At 39.7% G+C, this 18,474-nt stretch overlaps 1 protein-coding gene across 1 annotated transcript in view; it reads right to left on the bottom strand.

The window, feature by feature from the left end:
* Positions 1-18,474, bottom strand: part of kpnb1 (karyopherin (importin) beta 1) — a 50,931-nt gene that overhangs the window by 23,741 nt on the left and 8,716 nt on the right. Inside the window, exons 3-9 of the mRNA XM_068013581.1 lie at positions 11,328-11,510; positions 6,598-6,798; positions 4,853-5,005; positions 3,905-3,964; positions 3,712-3,801; positions 2,235-2,345; positions 1,543-1,644 (exon numbers count right to left, since the gene is read on the bottom strand). Coding sequence (XP_067869682.1) covers positions 1,543-1,644; positions 2,235-2,345; positions 3,712-3,801; positions 3,905-3,964; positions 4,853-5,005; positions 6,598-6,798; positions 11,328-11,510 — 900 coding nt within the window. The remainder of the gene's footprint in view (positions 1-1,542; positions 1,645-2,234; positions 2,346-3,711; positions 3,802-3,904; positions 3,965-4,852; positions 5,006-6,597; positions 6,799-11,327; positions 11,511-18,474) is intronic.

Genomic DNA, 18,474 nt, shown 5'->3' with positions numbered 1-18,474 from the left:
CTCACTACTCATTCTCTATTTTCTTTCAAAAATAATAGCTCCTCATTGTGAATCTAGGACAAAACTGATCAAAGTCCTCATCAGAGTTCCAACTTGCTGTTCTTTTATGAATGAAGGTCTTTCCCAAACTTTTTCAGGTCTTTCTTTCGGGGCGGCACAGTGGTTAGCACCGCAGCCACATAGCTCCAGCGACCCGGGTTCTGTTCTGGGTACTGCCTGTGCGGAGTTTGCAAGTTCTCCCTGTGACCGCGCAGGTTTCCGCCGGGTGCTCCGGTTTCCTCCCACAACCGAAGACTTGCAGGTTGATAGGTAAATTGGCCATTGTAAATTGCCCTTAGTGTAGGTAGGTAATAGGAGAATTGAGGGAAGGCAGGGATGTGGTAGGGGACATGGGATTAATGTAGGATTAGTATAAATGGGTGGTTGATGGTCGGCATGGACTCGGTGGGCCAAAGGGCCTGTTTCAGTGCTGTATCTCGCTGACTATGAATGAGATTTGTGCCAACCTGTTCTGACATACTCTCATAAGAGTTTATATTGCATAACACACAATATATTAGCTGCTACTAAGGTTTTAAGGCTTTGGGTCAGAAGTACCCATGAATGTCCTTTTTTTATATAAAAAATTGTTTTAGAACGAACATATTAAAAAGTATACTGCATTAAGACGGGGCAGACAGCTTTGTGGTACAGGACTAGCTAGCTCCAAAACAAGTGGCACTGTAGAAAACATGCTAGCAATGGAGCTGGGAGGTTTTCAAGCAAGTGTTCAACAATGCTACCTACTTACAAGATACAAGAAAAACTTGCATTTATATAGCACCATTCATGACTTCAGGACATCCCAAAGTGCTTTAGAGCCAATGATTTGCAATTAAAATCAAAACAAGGAAAACAAATAGACAAGCTTAATTGTCATAAAAAGCATTACACTTGGAAGAAATACATGCTATATATAAGCCTCGTATTGAGATATGGCAGATTATAACTGGAATTAAACTATGGCCTTCAATTGAACACAGCATACATTCTGTATTACATGGTCCTGAAAACTGCACAGTATCCCACTTACTATGAATACAGTACAACTGCTGTATAAAATATTTACAAAATTATGAAAAATAGCCATGTACCTAGAACTTGCTCGCCTTACATGCATTTTTTTTTAATTTAGAAAACAAAGATCATTTTCAAATTGAGAAAATTTGCTTCAAAACAGCCTCACCTCTAACCGACTAAAGGTTCATTTTAAGAGTTGATCTTAATATGCAGCAATTACAGTTCTTAGCCTTAAAAGGGACACTAAGTTATATAAAACTGCACTTCAGAAGCAGAATAAGGTGTTATGTTATGCACCATATAATATTTCACAGCTCTATCAGTTTTGTTTACTGATCACAAAAAAGCAATTCCAAGAATGTAACAACTAGCAATTAAAAGTTACCAGGAAGAACTTAACTGCAAAATATTTTGCTGTATATCTCAAATTTTAATAGCACAATTGCAAACAGGAATCAAAAGGCACTCAAGTTGGTGTCTTACCTGTTTAGTCAATGTCTGGGTAAGAATGGGTACCAAATACTGCAGTGCTCCCTTGGCATAGAATTTACTTGTGTGCTCAGGAGGTCTTCCCTGTTCTGCTGCCTGTATTAAAATGAAGTATAATTAATGTAAATGGATTTTAAAAAAACAAGATACCTAACTGTAATCCTTAAGAGTTAACCAGCAATCCTTTAAGCAGTACAATACTGAGCCTAAACTAGCTTCAAATACTCATCAAAAGCTTGGCAAATCAAGTCTCAACATTGTTTCAATATATCCATCAACTGAAAAGTTTCAGTGTCGTGCATGGTTCATCATCATAGAATAATTGCCAGCTTTGTGTGTCATACAAGTAGCACCATCCATTTGTCCTTGCAGGAAAAAGTAGTTCTCATTGGCTTTAGTGACAGTAAAATATCTGAACCCACAAATCTTTCAACTTAAAGTATAACAATCTGTTGAAATAATTATTTTGTAAAAAGCTTAGTCCTGAGGGGGCTTAATATGTCTTCTAAAGGAATATTTTCCTGCATTTGTGATCATTTCATGCCAATGGGCACAAAGTTATTAATCTCAGGCTAGCACACACATTTTCCCTTTAAAGAGGAAAGCACAAACAAGCAGAAACAGAATCAATTATATTTAAAACCACTGGATATATTTAAGATTTTATAGCAGTTTAAAAAACATACCTCTGAAGCTTCTATAGCAAGATCCATTTCCTCATCGCAGACATTGGACCAGAATTCAATTCCTTGTAGGGCCACCTCATCAATATCACTCTTCATAGCTTCAATGGTAATCTTGAGTTTTTTTAAAATATAAAGAGCTTGTGTTAAACGCGCAACACATTAAATAAAATTATTTGCTCATGGACTGCTTGATGGCAACTCTGGTAATACACAATGACCCGAGAGTAGGCTTGAAATAAAGAACATTGAAGTGAACTATTTGACCCACTGCAGAAAGTCACTGAAGCATGTAAGTGACCACTCCATATCTATAAATACTCTAAGATTATGTTTATAAACCCACACCACCAAATTACAATTTTTCTGCCTACCCTATCTGAATATAGCAACTGCAAATGAAAACTTGTGCTTTTAAATAAAGAGTGATAGTTTAGGCTAAAATCGTGCCAGTTTCAATATTAAAAATGACATCAAGATTTACTCTGCATTTAATTTATACTGCAGCTTTACACTACTACTAAATTTGGCTTAAATCCGAGTAATCTTCTGACAGCAATAGTATAAATTAAATAAATTGAATATATTAAATATAGAAGCGGTTAGCTTTTTTGTAGACAACTAAGAGTTTATTCGGAAAGCCCTTCTTTGTTCAATAAATCTCAGCTTCATGGCACTACACGAATCAGCCTGCAATTGGCATGGCGAATCATCTCATCAGAATTGAAACTAAAATAAGCAATTTACTTTCAATGAAATATTTGGGTAGCACGTTGAAAATTAATCCAACACATTAATGCTGCAGAAATGAAGCAGCACAGTGAGGTACTGCAGCATGGCATCCTTAGTTTTCTAAAGTAACTTATTTATAGGCTGCCTTCCATCTCCTTGAATATCTCAAAAGTACTAAACAGCCAATTCTGAAAAGTAGTTCTTTTGTAAAGTAGTTGGCTGTAGCACTCAATTGTCACACATTAAGATCTCAGAAATGGTAATGAGATAAATAACCAGAAATTATGTTTGAGTGCTGTTGGTCAGGTCACTCTCCCCACACTTCCTCCTGCAGTGTCTTAAAATATGGCTCAGTAGGTAAAGAGGGCTTCCGTTTAACAACTCGTCTGAAAGACGACACTTCTAACAATCCAGCACTGCCTCATCTGTACTAAGTGTCAGCCTAAGTTGCGTGCTCTGGTCTTTGGAATGGGGCTTGTATCCACAACCTTCTGACTCGAGTGTGCTACCATAGAGGTGACAGGTATGTTGCTAAAAGATGGCATTAGTTGCATAGAATTACAGAAAATGGCTATCCAGCTCAAAGTTTTCTGACAAATATACAGATTAGAATCTCTGGAATCTTTTTATATGGTCTACTTGGCTGATTGCAGAGGTGGTGTGAGGATGAAGATTCATATTTTACTACTAAATCTTATTTCCCCTAAAATGGGGAATAAATTAGATCACAAACATAAATTATACTTACAGCGAAAAGAGCAGGTCCCATGTAAGTTTCCATGTATTGGTAATAAAGGGACATAATCTTCACCAAGTTTTGCAAAGCAGCAACTCTTACCTATTACATTAAAACAACTGCTTAATTCAAAATTATCCAATGTATGAATACAATTACAGCATCTGAAGGTTTTACATTTTAGGGAATTTAATGTAATACTTACTCTTGTATCAGGACACTGGGTTGCTTCACAGACTACTTGCATAATAAAGTGCCTTTCAGACTGCAAAGAAATAAAAACAAACATGTATGCAAAGGTGCATCAAAATTTAACCTCATCAGTCTTCATAGATGAATGCATAGCAATACTTGTGCAGCCAATCAGGTAGAGATAGTGTTATAGTGGGCTCCAAGTAGCAAATGGCATTTTACTGAATTTCCACAAAATCAATCATTGAAAGCACTTCGTGTCTCAGTACTGTTGTGCTCTTGTACTTTTTTTCCAATCAAGACCAGATAATGCGTGTAGAATCCAGCGAATTTGTAAACATCCTAGATTGGAACAATGTAATGATCACTGGTGAAGGAATTCTACAAAACAGGGTCTGCTCCTAGGCTACAGATGTCATGCTGTTTGATATCTAACATTTAGAATCTTGAAGCAATTCTGTAAGTTACAAGCTGGCTTATTTATCCTTGCTTAAGCCTCTTCCTAACTCTTTCACGCATTTTCCCTTGTTTTGGGGAAGTACCTGATCTCCACTCAACTGCTCATTTAACTTTTAGTTGAGAATGTTAATCAAAGGTTGAGGTTTTAAGGAATAAAACAAATTAATACATTATTTCAGTCAGAAGAATATTTAGGAAAAACATGGTCAGCAAGTCTCAGCTTCATTTCATTATTTCATCAGGCAGAATGCAGCGTGGTGCATGGTTTCTCATCACAGACTTCAGACCAGATAACTACCATACCAAGGTACTTAGTGGGAAGTGACTACCAGATGCGCCTATATCCCCAGATATCAATTCCTGGGATTTTACTGGATTGGCTCGGTTTGATGCCTTTTGACAGTTTGCATCCAGATGGAGGCACATCAACTCTACACCCTCGTACGAGTGTGGAACGCAGCTAAAAAGTTGCTAACACTGCACAGACAAGATGGCTTCTTACCTCTTTGTCAAAGTTAGCTTTGGTGAATTCCAACGAGTTGAGTAGTGCATTTGTTGCAGCTAACTTCACATTGTTACTAGGCTCCTCCTTTCGCATTCCTTGAATAATTGCAGTAAGGATTTCATTTGATTTGTCCTGTAGTTGTTCAGGGTCCTGAAAAGCAAAATTGTTGCTTAGCATTTAAATTTCCCTCTTCATTTTCTGGCCCATATTAGGCGTATTCTTTAAAGACTGCACAATGTGCTAACCTGCCAAATTTCAGACTCACTGGGATTACAGATGTTAATTCATTCACTGAATAGATTACAATTTATCTAGTTTTCATGAAGTAGCTAGTAACTTTAAAACTACACAAGATTTAAAAAAATTATAAAGCAAAAGGAGCTCACCTTCAAGTCAGCATTAATGTAACTTAGTGCCATTTTAAACTGCAACCGTTTGAAAGTTACAAAATATATCAGTGACTAAATTCAGTTTTCAATTTAAATGCAAAAGTATACATAAAGGTGCCACTACAAAGCATTAGTTACTTTTCTCAGAGCATCTGATAATTCACAATATCTAAGCTGAAATTAACAGTGACTCCATGATAACTCATTTCCTCTTACATGGTGGTCTGCCATTTCAGGTTGCATCTTCAGCTGTTCTCATGATCTGTTGCAGGGAAGCCCTGTGCACACACTTAGAAGACAACTCAGTTACAGGGAATTCAGAAGTTCCAACTAGTCCAAAAACCTCAAGTAAAATAATCGCCACCTTACACAGCTCAAGGTGTAAATGGGCACCCAAAATGCTGAGCTTCCAACTGAGCAGAACTAATCAAGTCAGTCAATAAAATTTAGTTTCTAGTGCTGTCCCCTCCCATTCCTAACAAATGCATATCCAATTAGTTTGAGGTTGATAGCCCTGTATAAACAATATCTTAACATTACAAAGAAAACAAGATACAATGTACTATGCAACATGTGGCGCGGGGGGAAAATCGGCCAATCCTTGTCTCAGTGTCGTGCAAGATTTCTCATCTTTGCAGATATTAATTAACAGAATTCTAATGCTGGTATTAAGACCTCAAAACTCACAAATAGATTGAAAATCTAGAACATTTCATATGCAACTTAAATTTAAGATCCCATTTATTTTACAGGGTTACAGGCTGGGATGGCAAGTGCTCTACAAACAATGCCTTGGGAAGCATTTCAAATTGGTAGGAACGAGTTGCGATGAATATTCAGAGCATCCATCAACCACACGTCAGCTGCATCCACCAATGAAGCTATGCTGCTTAATTAATGTCCTTTATGAACCTTCCTTACAATACTGGAAAATATCCCAGCCAGACTGGAAAATACAAATGCAATCTTGCACTAACTCCATGCAGTGTGCTGTTGCTGAATTCACCTACTCAGCACCAAAGAAACTAGCTATGATATTGGAAGTGCTTTTAAATATAATCACTAAAGTAAAAGTGGTTAACACCAGCTCAGTGTGATCTCATACACGTCAATGCCAAGGGGCAGTGAATTAAAATTCAGGTGTACTCTATTCGGCATGTAATTTTTTTCTGCAGATCAATATGCACTACACAGCTCACATCAGAAACATTTCCTGTGGCAAGCATCATACAAAATGGAAATTAATACTCAATGGCTGTTGCAACACAAATGGCAATGTTAAACAGTACACGACAAAAGTTTAACTGCATTAGTCCTATATTTTTGGAACATAATTTCGAAGAAAATACTCACTATATCCTGGCATATATAACCAATAGCTTCTAAAGTAGCCTCTTTCATATGTTCAGTGCTATTGGGGTTCGTGACATTTGCAACCAGGTGAGGAATGAGTTCTGGCCATTGAACGACAGGGATCTCTGCACACGCAATTCCTGCAACACACTGAGATGCAGAACTGGGTCTATAGGTCTCTGTGCCCAGAGTCTGCAACACCTGTGGGAGTAGTTCCAAAAAAAGTTCAAGAAAAGGTTTAGTTCTTCGAAGTTGAGTAGTTCTTCAAAGTTAACAGTATTCACAACAATTCAGCAGGTTTTACAATCTAATTAAATTCCATAGCAGAAATAAATCATAAGCTAAGAGAGAATAGGACTGAAATGGCATAGCCCCCATACTTAATTATGTTAGAGAGGCGCTAGTAGAAACTATTAATTGTCTAAGCTTTGAACTAAGTGGTCACCCTAGAGGGACAGTTAAATAAACTGGGAAAAAGATGGAAAATACTTAGGCCAGTAAAGAAAGCAAGACCACAGACTGATGAAAACTTTGAAATAAAGTTCTTGTACCAATAACTAAACACTATTTTTCTGTTTGAATGATTGATTCTAAAAGCCTGCAAAACCGCCCAAATATACACACACCATTGAGGTTAGAACTTGCACTCAGGAACTGGACAACACCTTGAAATGTTAGAATACAGACATTGCATACATTAATAAGGGGAGACGGTGGTGTCGTGGTAATGTCACAACTTGCAATCCAGAGGCCCGGGCTAATGCCCTGGGGACATGGGTTCAAATTCCACCATGGCAGCTGGTCAAATTTAAATTCAATTAATTAATAAAAATCTGGAATTGAAAGCTCGTCGCAGTAATGGTGCTGTGAACTATAGATTTTAATAAAAACCCATCTGGTTTATTAACGGCCTTTAGGGAAGGAAATCTGCTGTCCTTACCTGGTCTAACCTACATGTGACTCTAGATCCACAGCAATATGGTTGGCTCGTAAGTGCCCTCTGAAATGGCCTAGCAAGCAATTAAGGATGGGGCAACAGGTGCTGGTCTTGCCAGCGATGCCCACAGCCCATGAAAGAATTAAAAAAGCCTCAAACCGCTATTCTGCGGGCAATGTTTTACACAGTTCAGTTTCTACAGCACAGAGATCATATATAAGCCAAAATAGTGCAGAATATTTGCTTTGGTTCCTAGTGTGGTACTCAAAACTCAAGTTTAAAAACAAATCACTACAGATGCTGTATGTCAAGCAGAATCAAAAAAAATTGTAAACACAGCAAGAAGTGAAGCCTTGTTTTGATTTTTTTTTAAAAAAAAGTACAAGAAACACAGAAGGAAACATTATGCATTAAGTTGCAAGCAAATAAAACGTCTTCCCCAATTGTTGGCTATCTATGCATTCTCATGGAGTCAGTTATACAGCACAGAAACAGGCCCTTCAGCCCATCGTGTCTGTACTGGCCATCAAGCACCTAACTATTCTAGCCCTATTTTCCAGCACTTGGCCTGTAGCCTTGTATGCTATGGCGTTTCAAGTGCTCATCTAAATAGTTCTTAAATGTTGAGGGTTCCTGCCTCTACCATCACTTCAGGCAGTGTATTCCAGATTCCAAGTATTCTATTGGAATTTGTTTGATACTACTGAGCCAGTACATGTAAAATAAGATGAAGCTTAAGGTGGCATTAAACAAACACGCTCTGAAGTACAGAAAGAACAGGTTTGTATAATGGACATTCCACTGTTTGCATCACGTTGAAAAGTGCTTATATGGAAAACTCACTGGACGAATTTATTTATCTTACATTATCAGTACATTAACACTGCCAGCTCCGAACGCAATATATTACTTGAACATATCCAAGTACTTGAACTGTAGTAACAAAAACCTGTTCCACAACATTGTAACTTAGGACTTGAAAGCTAAATAACCAAAAAGGGAGTTTAATTAAATTGCAAACATGAATACACATACACCACAATTGTGTCCAGATAATTACACCTGCATTAATACATTCCTTAGAAAACATTTTTTCCCCTCAAAATACCTTACATCCCACCAAATGCACATTATAAGCAATACTACCTACGTGAATAATACAATGTGCAAATATCCCGAATACCTAATTAAAACTAGATCATTTAATCATGTCACGTAGGACCATCAAGTACAGGGAACCCTGGATGTCAAGGGATGTAGAGCATTGGATCAGGAAAAAAAGGCTTACGGCAGATTCGGAGCACTGAAAACAGCAGAGGCATTAGAGGAATATAGAATGTGTAGGGGGTTAGTTAAAAAAGTAATAAGAGCAAAGAGGGGACATGAAAAAACATTGGTCAATATAAAGGAAAATCCTAAGATGTTTTATAAGTATATTAAGGACAAGAGGATAACCAGGGAAAGAGTAGGGCCCATTAGGGACCAAAGTGGCAATCTGTGTGTGGAGCCAGAGGACATAGGTGAGGTTTTAAATGATTACTTTTCATCTGATTTCACTGTGGAGAACGACGATGTAGGTGTAGAGATCTGGGATGAGGATTGCGATATACTTGAACATATTAACATTGAAAGGGAGGAAGTATTAGATGCTTTAGCAGGCTTAAAAGTGGATAAATTCCCAGGCCCAGATGAGATGTATCCCAGGCTGTTGTGTGAGGCAAGGGAGGTGATAGCAGGGGCTCTGTCACAAATTTTCAGATCCTTTCTGGCCACAGGAGAGGTGCCAGAGGACTGGAGGACAGCGAATGTGGTACCATTATTCAAGAAGGGTAACAGGGATAGACCAGGTAATTACAGGCCAGTGAGTCGAACATCAGTGGTTGGGAAACTATTGGAAAAAATTCTGAGGGACAGGATTAACCTCCACTTGGAGAAACAGGGAATAATCAGGGATAGTCAGCACAGTTTTGTCAGGGGGAGATCGTGTCTAACTAACTTGATTGAATTTTTCAAGATGATGAGATGTGTAGATGAGGGTAAGGCAGTTGATGTAGTCTACATGGACTTCAGTAAGGCATTTGATAAGGTTCCACATGGGAGATTGGTTAAGGTGGTAAGAGCCCATGGGATCCAGGGCAATTTGGCAAATTGGATCCAAAATTGGCTTGGTGGCAGGAAACAGAGGGTAATGGTCGAGGGTTGTTTTTGCAAGTGGAAGCCTGTGACCAGTGGTGTACTGCAGGGATCGGTGCTGGGACCCTTGCTGTTTGTAGCACACATTAAAGATTTAGACGTGAATATAGGAGGTATGATAAGTAAGTTCACAGATGACACGAAAATTGGTGGTGTTGTAAATAGTGAGGAGGAAAGCCTTAGATTACAGGACGATATCGATGAGCTGGTAAGATGGACAGAGCAGTGACAAATGGAATTTAATTCTGAGAAGTGTGAGGTGATGCATTTTGGGAGGACTATCAAGGCAAGGGAATATACAATGGATGGTAGGACCCTAGGAAGTACAGAAGGTCAGAGGGACCTTGGTGTACTTGCCCATAGATCACTGAAGGCAGCAGCACAGGTAGATAAGGTGGTTAGGAAGGCATATGGGATACTTGCCTTTATTAGCCGAGGCATAGAATATAAGAGCAGTGAGGTTATGATGGAGCTGTATAAAATGCTAGTTAGGCCACAGCTGGAGTACTGTGTACAGTTCTGGTCATCACACTATAGGAAGGATATGATTGCACTGGAGAGGGTGCAGAGGAGATTCACCAGGATGTTGCCTGGGCTGGAGCATTTCAGCTATGAAGAGAGACTGAAAAGGCTGGGGATGCTTTCCTTAGAACAGAGAAGGATGCGGGGGGATATGATTGAGGTATACAAAATTATGAGGTGTATTGATAGGTTAACCAGGAAGAGACATTTTCCCTTGGCCAAGGGGTCAATAACCAGGGGGCATAGATTTAAAAGGGATTTGAGGAAAAATGTTTTCACCCAGAGGGTGGTTGGAATCTGGAACGCACTGCCTGAAGGGGTGGTAGAGGCAGGAACCCTCAACATTTAAGAATTTAGATGAGCGATTGAAAGGCCATAGCATACAAGGCTACAGGCCAAGTGCTGGAAAATGGGACTAGAATAGTTAGGTGCTTGATGGCCAGCACAGACACGATGGGCCTGTTTCTGTGCTGTATAACTATGGCTTATGGCAATGTTATTGATTGTAAAACCAAATTACAAGCAATTTTTGATAGACAATTATTAATAATCTTTTACAAATGAACTTCAGTTTGACTAGTTAGACCCCTAATTACCAAAACATTTATAAATAATCAGTGCACAGAACTGTTTTTTTGCCAGATGAATTGACAGATCAATCTACTAGGACCTGGACACTGCCCAAGCATTTCAAATAATGATTTTAAAAAAGTTTCCTAATAAACAAATCTGCACTAAAATAAAAATATTCTTGAGACAATTAGTCATGCATACAAAACCATATACTCGCATGGCAGAGGTCAACTATTTCACCATCTGCTGAAAAATTGCAGATCTTACCAGAGAAGAATACAACTGCTATCCAGAAGAACACGATTTACCCCGCATTAAAAACAATGAAGTCTAGAACCTGAACTGCTATGCTCCCCTTTCCCCTACCAGTTACATATTTATTTTGGCAAGTCTAAAATTATGTTTGAAAAATCATCCAACTTCCCTTCTCATCCTCCCTGTCTCCCAACAAACAAACACATTTCAATACTAAAATCATTAAAGGTAGTCAGTCTCCATAACTTACAAAGGTTTTGATTTCTCGACGAGCATTGCTGTCAATTGCCAGCCACCTTTGCTGATATTGTGTCTTGACATCAAGGTCCTTGGACGTCAGCGAGTTCTTGATTTGTAGGCCAGCTGCAATTCGGGCAACTTGACTGTTTCCTGGATTTGCTAGCACTTTTGAGAGTTCCACCAAGAAGGTAGGCTAGATTGAGTGACAGAAATGTAAAAAAGTTACTTCAGTGGTACAATTCCCACTACTAATAGTGTATTTCTGGTTTAAAGTTTAAAATTCATTTGAGCAAGAGCCCTGGATGTTTTTGGCTTTAACACAAACTATTACATAACTGATAGTAAAAACAGTGTTAATAAGAATTTAAACTTAACATAAGCATTTCCAATTTTTTTTTTTTTTTACACAGTGAAAGCCATTTAACAACTATCTGCAAGACTGAGATGCATTTAGAACCAGGTGGTTAGGGTAATCAGATGACAATGAATATCAGAGCACTGATGCTCAGTGCCAGAAAGCACCAACAGATCCAGATTCAAGTCTCCAGTTAACAGAACTCAGATGAAGAACTTAGCTGAGGCTGTAGCCACATTTCATTTGGACAGGAGTCCTACCTGGGTGGTCTCTTACTATAGGTGGGCATTGATAGAAGGCTGTGTGACTAATCTTAGCTAGAGATGATGCACACTAGAAGCATGAAGAGGGCAAGTTATAGGGAAAAGACGACTACCCCCATATTTTTCTTTAATTCACAGGCCACCAAAAACTACCTCTAATACTGCATTGGAGTCATCTTAAATTACATGCTCAGTTCTAGAGTGCAGCTTGAATCCACAACTTTCTGACCCAGAAGCAAATAGCACTGACAACTGAGTGAACATTACACTAGTGTCTGTGAAGTACAGTAGCTATTATCCAAACAATATAAAAGGAACTTGTCATATTCCAGCATCAGTCATTTGAAAGTGGAAGTGGGATGGTGGGTAGCTACAAGGGGACAAGCGAAAAATTGGGAAATTGAAGCTACTGCACGAGCTACCAAGGAAGGACATTAAACAAGTATTTATATAGTGCTTTAACAAGGTAAAACGTCCCAGGGTGCTTCACAGGAACAAACAAAATTTGACAGTCACGTAAGAGAATATTAGGGCAAATGAAAGACGTGGGTTTGAAGGAGTTACCTAAAGGAGGAAAGAGGTAGATAGGTGGAAAGTTTAGGGAGGGTATTCCAGAGCTTAGGGCCTACACAGCTGAAGGCACAGCCACCAATAGTGGAGCAATTAAAACCAGGGTTGCACAAGAGGCCAGAATTGGAGGAATGCATATATCGGAGAGTTGCAGGGCTGGAGAAGGTTAGAGACAGGGAGGGACATGGCCACAGAATGATTTAAAAATGAGAGTGAGAATTTTATGAACGATGTTGCTTAAACAGGAACCGATGTAAGTCAGCAAGCACAGGGGCAATGGGTAAACAGGGCTGGTCACGAGTTAAGTCAAAGGCAGCAGAGTTTTGGATAACCTCACCTTTACGGAAGCTGGAACATGAGACACCAGCCACGAGGGCATTAGAAAAGTCAAGTCTGGAGGTAACAAAAGCATGGATGAGGGTTTCAGCAGCAGAAAAGTTGATGAGGTAGAGTCAGGCGATGCTATGACCTTAGTGATGGAGAGGATGCGAAGTTGGAGTTCAATTTAAGGTCAAACATGACAGCAATGTTGCCAACAATCTAGTGCAGCCTCAAATAGTTGCCAGGGAGAGGGATTGAGTCAGTGGTTAGTGAACTGAGTTTGTACTGTTAGACAATAAAACAGGCTCAAGAGAAAATTGATGCATTTCTGGAGCAGCAAAGCAATTGATGTTTTTTGGAAATAGGAATAAAGTGGCATTTATTTGAACATCACTGTTCAAGCACAAGGCTGGACAGCATATGCCATCAGACCAAAGGGAGACACCTTCCCTCAACAGCCAACAGTAGTACTTATCAGCAGGAGTCAGTGAACAGCTATCAGGAGTGGCAACAACTGCTGATTTCAACTTCTCCAGGGACACTGGGGACAATAGTTGCAGGCCAAATACTATCCAGCTGACATTTTCCAAATCAGTACAGACTAGTGAACATTCTGATTTGTACAGTTCAGTTCCACACTAGGCATTCACCCAATGACACACTGATCAGATCTGCAGCACTGTTGACCTCCTCCCAGCATTTTCAGTTTACAGAGAAGTGTCAAGCACTGCAATTAAAAAAAACTGCCACAGCATATTGCATTGTTTAAAAAACCCCCAGAAAACTACTATTCTCTTACAACAATGTACAGACTCCCAAAGGCAAATGTCTTAAGCAATTTGTTATGAGAAAGGGGCGGCACAGTGGTTAGCACCACAGCCTCACAGCTCCAGCGACCCGGGTTCAATTCTGGGTACTGCCTGTGTGGAGTTTGCAAGTTCTCCCTGTGTCTGCGTGGGTTTCCTCCGGGTGCTCCGGTTTCCTCCCACATGCCAAAGACTTGCAGGTTGATAGGTAAATTGGCCATTGTAAATTGCCCTTAGTGTAGGTAGGTAATAGGAGAATTGAGGGAAGGCGGGGATGTGGTAGGGGACATGGGATTAATGTTTCTTTGGGCCTCCTTATCTCGAGAGACAATGGATACGCGCCTGGAGGTGGTCAGTGGTTTGTGAAGCAGCGCCTGGAGTGGCTATAAAGGCCAATTCTAGAGTGACAGGCTTTTCCACAGATGCTGCAGAGAAATTTGTTTGTCAGGGCTGTTGCACAGTTGGCTCTCCCCTTGCGCCTCTGTCTTTTTTCCTGCCAACTACTAAGTCTCTTCGACTCGCCACATTTTAGCCCTTTCTTTATGGCTGCCCGCCAGCTCTGGCAAACGCTGGCAACTGACTCCCACGACTTGTGATCAATGTCACAGGATTTCATGTCGCGTTTGCAGACGTCTTTATAGCGGAGACATGGACGGCCGGTGGATCTGATACCAGTGGCGAGCTCGCTGTACAATGTGTCTTTGGGGATCCTGCCATCTTCCATGCGGCTCACATGGCCAAGCCATCTCAAGCGCCGCTGACTCAGTAGTGTGTACAAGCTGGGGATGTTGGCCGCCTCGAGGACTTCTGTGTTGGAGATACGGTCCTGCCACCTGATGCCAAGTATTCTCCGCAGGCAGCGAAGATGGAATGAATTGAGACGTCGCTCTTGGCTGACATACGTTATCCAGGCCTCGCTGCCATAGAGCAAGGTACTGAGGACACAGGCCTGATACACACGGACTTTTGTGTTCCGTGTCAGTGCGCCATTTTCCCACACTCTCTTGGCCAGTCTGGACATAGCAGTGGAAGCCTTTCCCATGCGCTATAATGTAGAATTAGTATAAACGGGTGGTTGATGGTCAGCACGGACTCGGTGGGCCAAAGGGCCTGTTTCAGTGCTAAACTAAAAGCAAAGTCAACTAAATTATACTGGAAAGATATTAGCAGCTCATACTTCAGTTCGTTACTAAACAAAAATATCCTGCATTCTGTAGATTAGCCCTGTAAAATAGATCAGGGGCTCTCAACCTATTTGCTTCTGAGCCTTCCGCATCCCGCCCCCACCCCATGTTATGAAAATTCCACGGAACCCCTTAAGTATTTTTTCCTGTATAAAAAGTTTACAACTTTTTTTTGATTTACTTAATATGAAACGCGCTGGTGCTGGTCAGTAGGTCGAGTCTCGGGAGAGGGTAATGAGCAGATCGAGGCTTGGCTGAGGGGTGCAATAACATGTTGCAGCTGTAAGTCTTCTTACACCGGAGCAGTGGAGCTCAGTCACTGACCATTGCCTGATTCAAATGGCTGTGGCATTCAAGTGCAGGTTTAAAAATTCATGAAGGGGGAGGCAAGGCCGGATTGCTTCCTTCAACAGGAAGTTACAGTTTAGTACATTGATGCACACCTCACAAATAGGGTATTGGAAGCTCAATGGTTATGGCACTTGAGTAATAACCCAGACGTCAAGAATTCAAATCTTACCATGTCAAACAGAAATCAATAAATCTGTTAATTTGTGCTTTAGCATCAGAAATGATCATAAAAGCTTCTGGATTGTCGTAAAACTCAACTTGTTCACTCATGCCCTTCAGTGAAATCTGCTAGCCATTTTAAAAGGAGTGCAAGAACAGAGACTAAGGATGTAGGTACACAAATCTTCGAAGATGGAAAGACAAGTCGAGAAGGCTGCTGAAAAGGCATATTGTATCTCTGACTACAAAAAGCAAGGAAGTTATTGCTAAACGTTGATGAAATACTGGCCAAGCCTCAGCTGGACTCTTTAGGAAGGATGTCAAGATCTTGGAGAGGGTGAAGAGATTTACCAGATTAGTATCAGGGATGAGGGACTTCAGTTATGTGGAGAGACTTAAGAAGTTGTGACTATCCTTAAAGTAGAGAAGGTGAACAGGAAATTTGACACGTGTTCAAAATCATGAATGGTTTCGACAGTAAATGATGAGAAACTATTTCCACTTGTAGGAGGGTCAGTCACCAGAGGACAAAGAATTGCCAAAAGAGCCAGAGGGTATGGGGAAAGAGCAAGCAAGTGGAATTAACTAGATAACTATCAGAAAGATGTCACAGGCACAATTGCTGTATCATGCTATGATTCATACCTGGTCTGGTTTATGTGATTTGACTTAATACCCTCAATCCAACTAGAGATAAATAATAAATGCCAGGAAAAAAATAATTTGCAAACAGGCTCAGTAGAGGACTAGGAGCATGCTACCAATGAATGCAGTATGGAAGCATGAAAGCGCAACAGGGATGAATTTCTGTTGGAGTTCTCCTGCTCATCTGCCATACCTTCAGGGGGACAGCTGCAGAAATACCAGAAAATAGCATTAATGTTTGCAGTTTTATTTGAGGATTTCCATGGCTCTTCCACTAAGTAACAGTAGAAACACCTGCAAACATTCATTTATTTCACCACACTGTGGGCAGTAGAGCCAGAGATTTCAGGAGTGAAGTTAGGAAACACTGCTACATACAAAGGGTGGCAGAAGTTCAGAACTTCAGCAAACTGCAACTGATGTCCGATCAATTGCTAAGATTTAAATCGAAGATTCATTTTTTTGTTAACTGCTAATATTAAGGGATAGGGAGCTATGCAGTTAGGTCACAGATCAGCCATGATCTCACTGAATGGCAGAAGAGGATTGAGGGGCTAAATGACTTACTCCTGTTCCTATACTGCTCTTTATATCACCTATTGAAAACGCATTGAATAAAAGGCAAATCTCGAGTCTTCTAACTTGAGCTTAGTATTCCCCATAGGAGCATCCCAAGAAGTATACAGCTATAACAGCAGACTTTTCTTTCAAAAACAGTTATTCTTGCCATCCATAGTAAGCAGAGACAATGTTTAAATTAAATATCCTTTTCTTGGAAAGATGCAAGTACCATTCAGTATAGCAATACATTGCACAATGATTGCTGTGAAACAGTCCCACAAATGCGACTTAAAATACAAACGTGCCAACATTTAAAAAATTGTGCTTTGATTATTTTTAAAATATTTTTATATTTGATATATTTACAAGAAAATTTGAACAAAGCTCAGTATGACCAGCTGTAGTATACTTCTAATCCCTCCCATCAGAAAGTTGAGTTTGCATTCTCCTGAAAGATAAGAATCTAAAAAAGAGTTCAGCTATCTTAAGTCACAATAACCACTTCATTAAGTTGCTCACATCATGAGGCCAGATAGTGCTGATTTGTACCAATATTATACCAATACTAGTGGGTTTTAAATTTGCAAGGCAACTGCACTCAATATCAAGAGGCAAAGATACCAGTAACTTTGCTCCCTTGAAAAATAAATCAGAAGCAAACCAAAGTTACATATTGTCCATATCAATATCAACTGGTTCAAGATTCACCATTCAATGCAACCACTAATGAAAACCTGGGACAGCTAAGTGACACTTCAGAGGATTCATATCCAGCTCCCCATTCAGATCTCAGTAAGCAGTCCAAGACAGAGGGAAACAAAAGAGAGGACACCTAATAGTGACTAGAGATTAGATGAACATGAGGTCAGCTCGCTACCATCTTCCTGGCTGGGGAATAGTGCATAATGAGAAGTGGGAGACCCAGACCACGGGAAGAATTTTTTTAAGTTGCAATCTCCAAGAAGAGAGAACTACTATAGATAAAGCCATTTTAAAGGTGTTCTGCCATTTATGCTTAAAATGACACATGGTGCATCTTTGTTCAGAAGTTAATTTCATTACTTCACTACCCTCAAATTGCACAAGAAAATAAAACACCAATTCTGGCTGCAAGATAAGTTACAAAAATCCAGCTAAATTGGACTGTCAATGATTTGCTCTTTTTCCCTTTGACCCCCTCCCCACCCAAAAAAACTCTTGAAAATTTCAGGTTACTGAAATTGCCTTATAAGTTAACTGACCAAGGTATTACTAGTGTTAAATAATGTACATTTACAGGGAACTGCTAATGAATATCAATATGTGCACTGGATTAAGAGATCATACTTCAACTGAACAGTGTTGAGTGTAATGTAATATTAGATGGTTATATACATAACAAATCATTGCTGCTTGCCCAGTTTAACATTTGAGAACTGCAAAACGGTCTTCAAGTTGATAACAGAAAATGCTGGAAATACTCAGCAGGTATGCCAGTATCTGGAGAGAAACAGTTAAGGTTTCATGTTGATGACCGATCAGAACTAGGAAAGGTTAGAGATGTAATTGGTTTAAAGCAAGTGAAAGGGCAAGGGGAAGGAAAAAAGTGAAGGACTACCATAGGATGGAAGGCAGGAGAGATTAAATGACAAAATGGCTCATGGTACAAGGCCAAAGGGAATGGTAATGGGACAAGTAAAGAAACAAAAGATGTGTCGAGAGGAGGTGCGAATGGCAGAACTGATGAAATGCATCCAACCTGAAAGCAGTCAAACAAAACTTAATTTTAAAAAAGGAATAAAAGCTGATTATAGGATTAAACATGCAAAATGTAGCTGTTTGAAAATAGATCTAAAAATCAATTTTAGATTTTACCCTGAATAAGAAAATACACCCTATATGATTTATGCAGTACTAATTATGACAACTGATAGCAAGGGTACCATTTTATGTGCAGAAATAG

This window comes from Heterodontus francisci, chromosome 33, assembly GCF_036365525.1.
Source record: "Heterodontus francisci isolate sHetFra1 chromosome 33, sHetFra1.hap1, whole genome shotgun sequence".
Lineage (NCBI taxonomy): Eukaryota > Metazoa > Chordata > Chondrichthyes > Heterodontiformes > Heterodontidae > Heterodontus > Heterodontus francisci.
The sequence above is the reverse complement of the archived record's forward strand: the minus strand, read 5'-3'. Positions and strand labels throughout refer to the sequence as shown.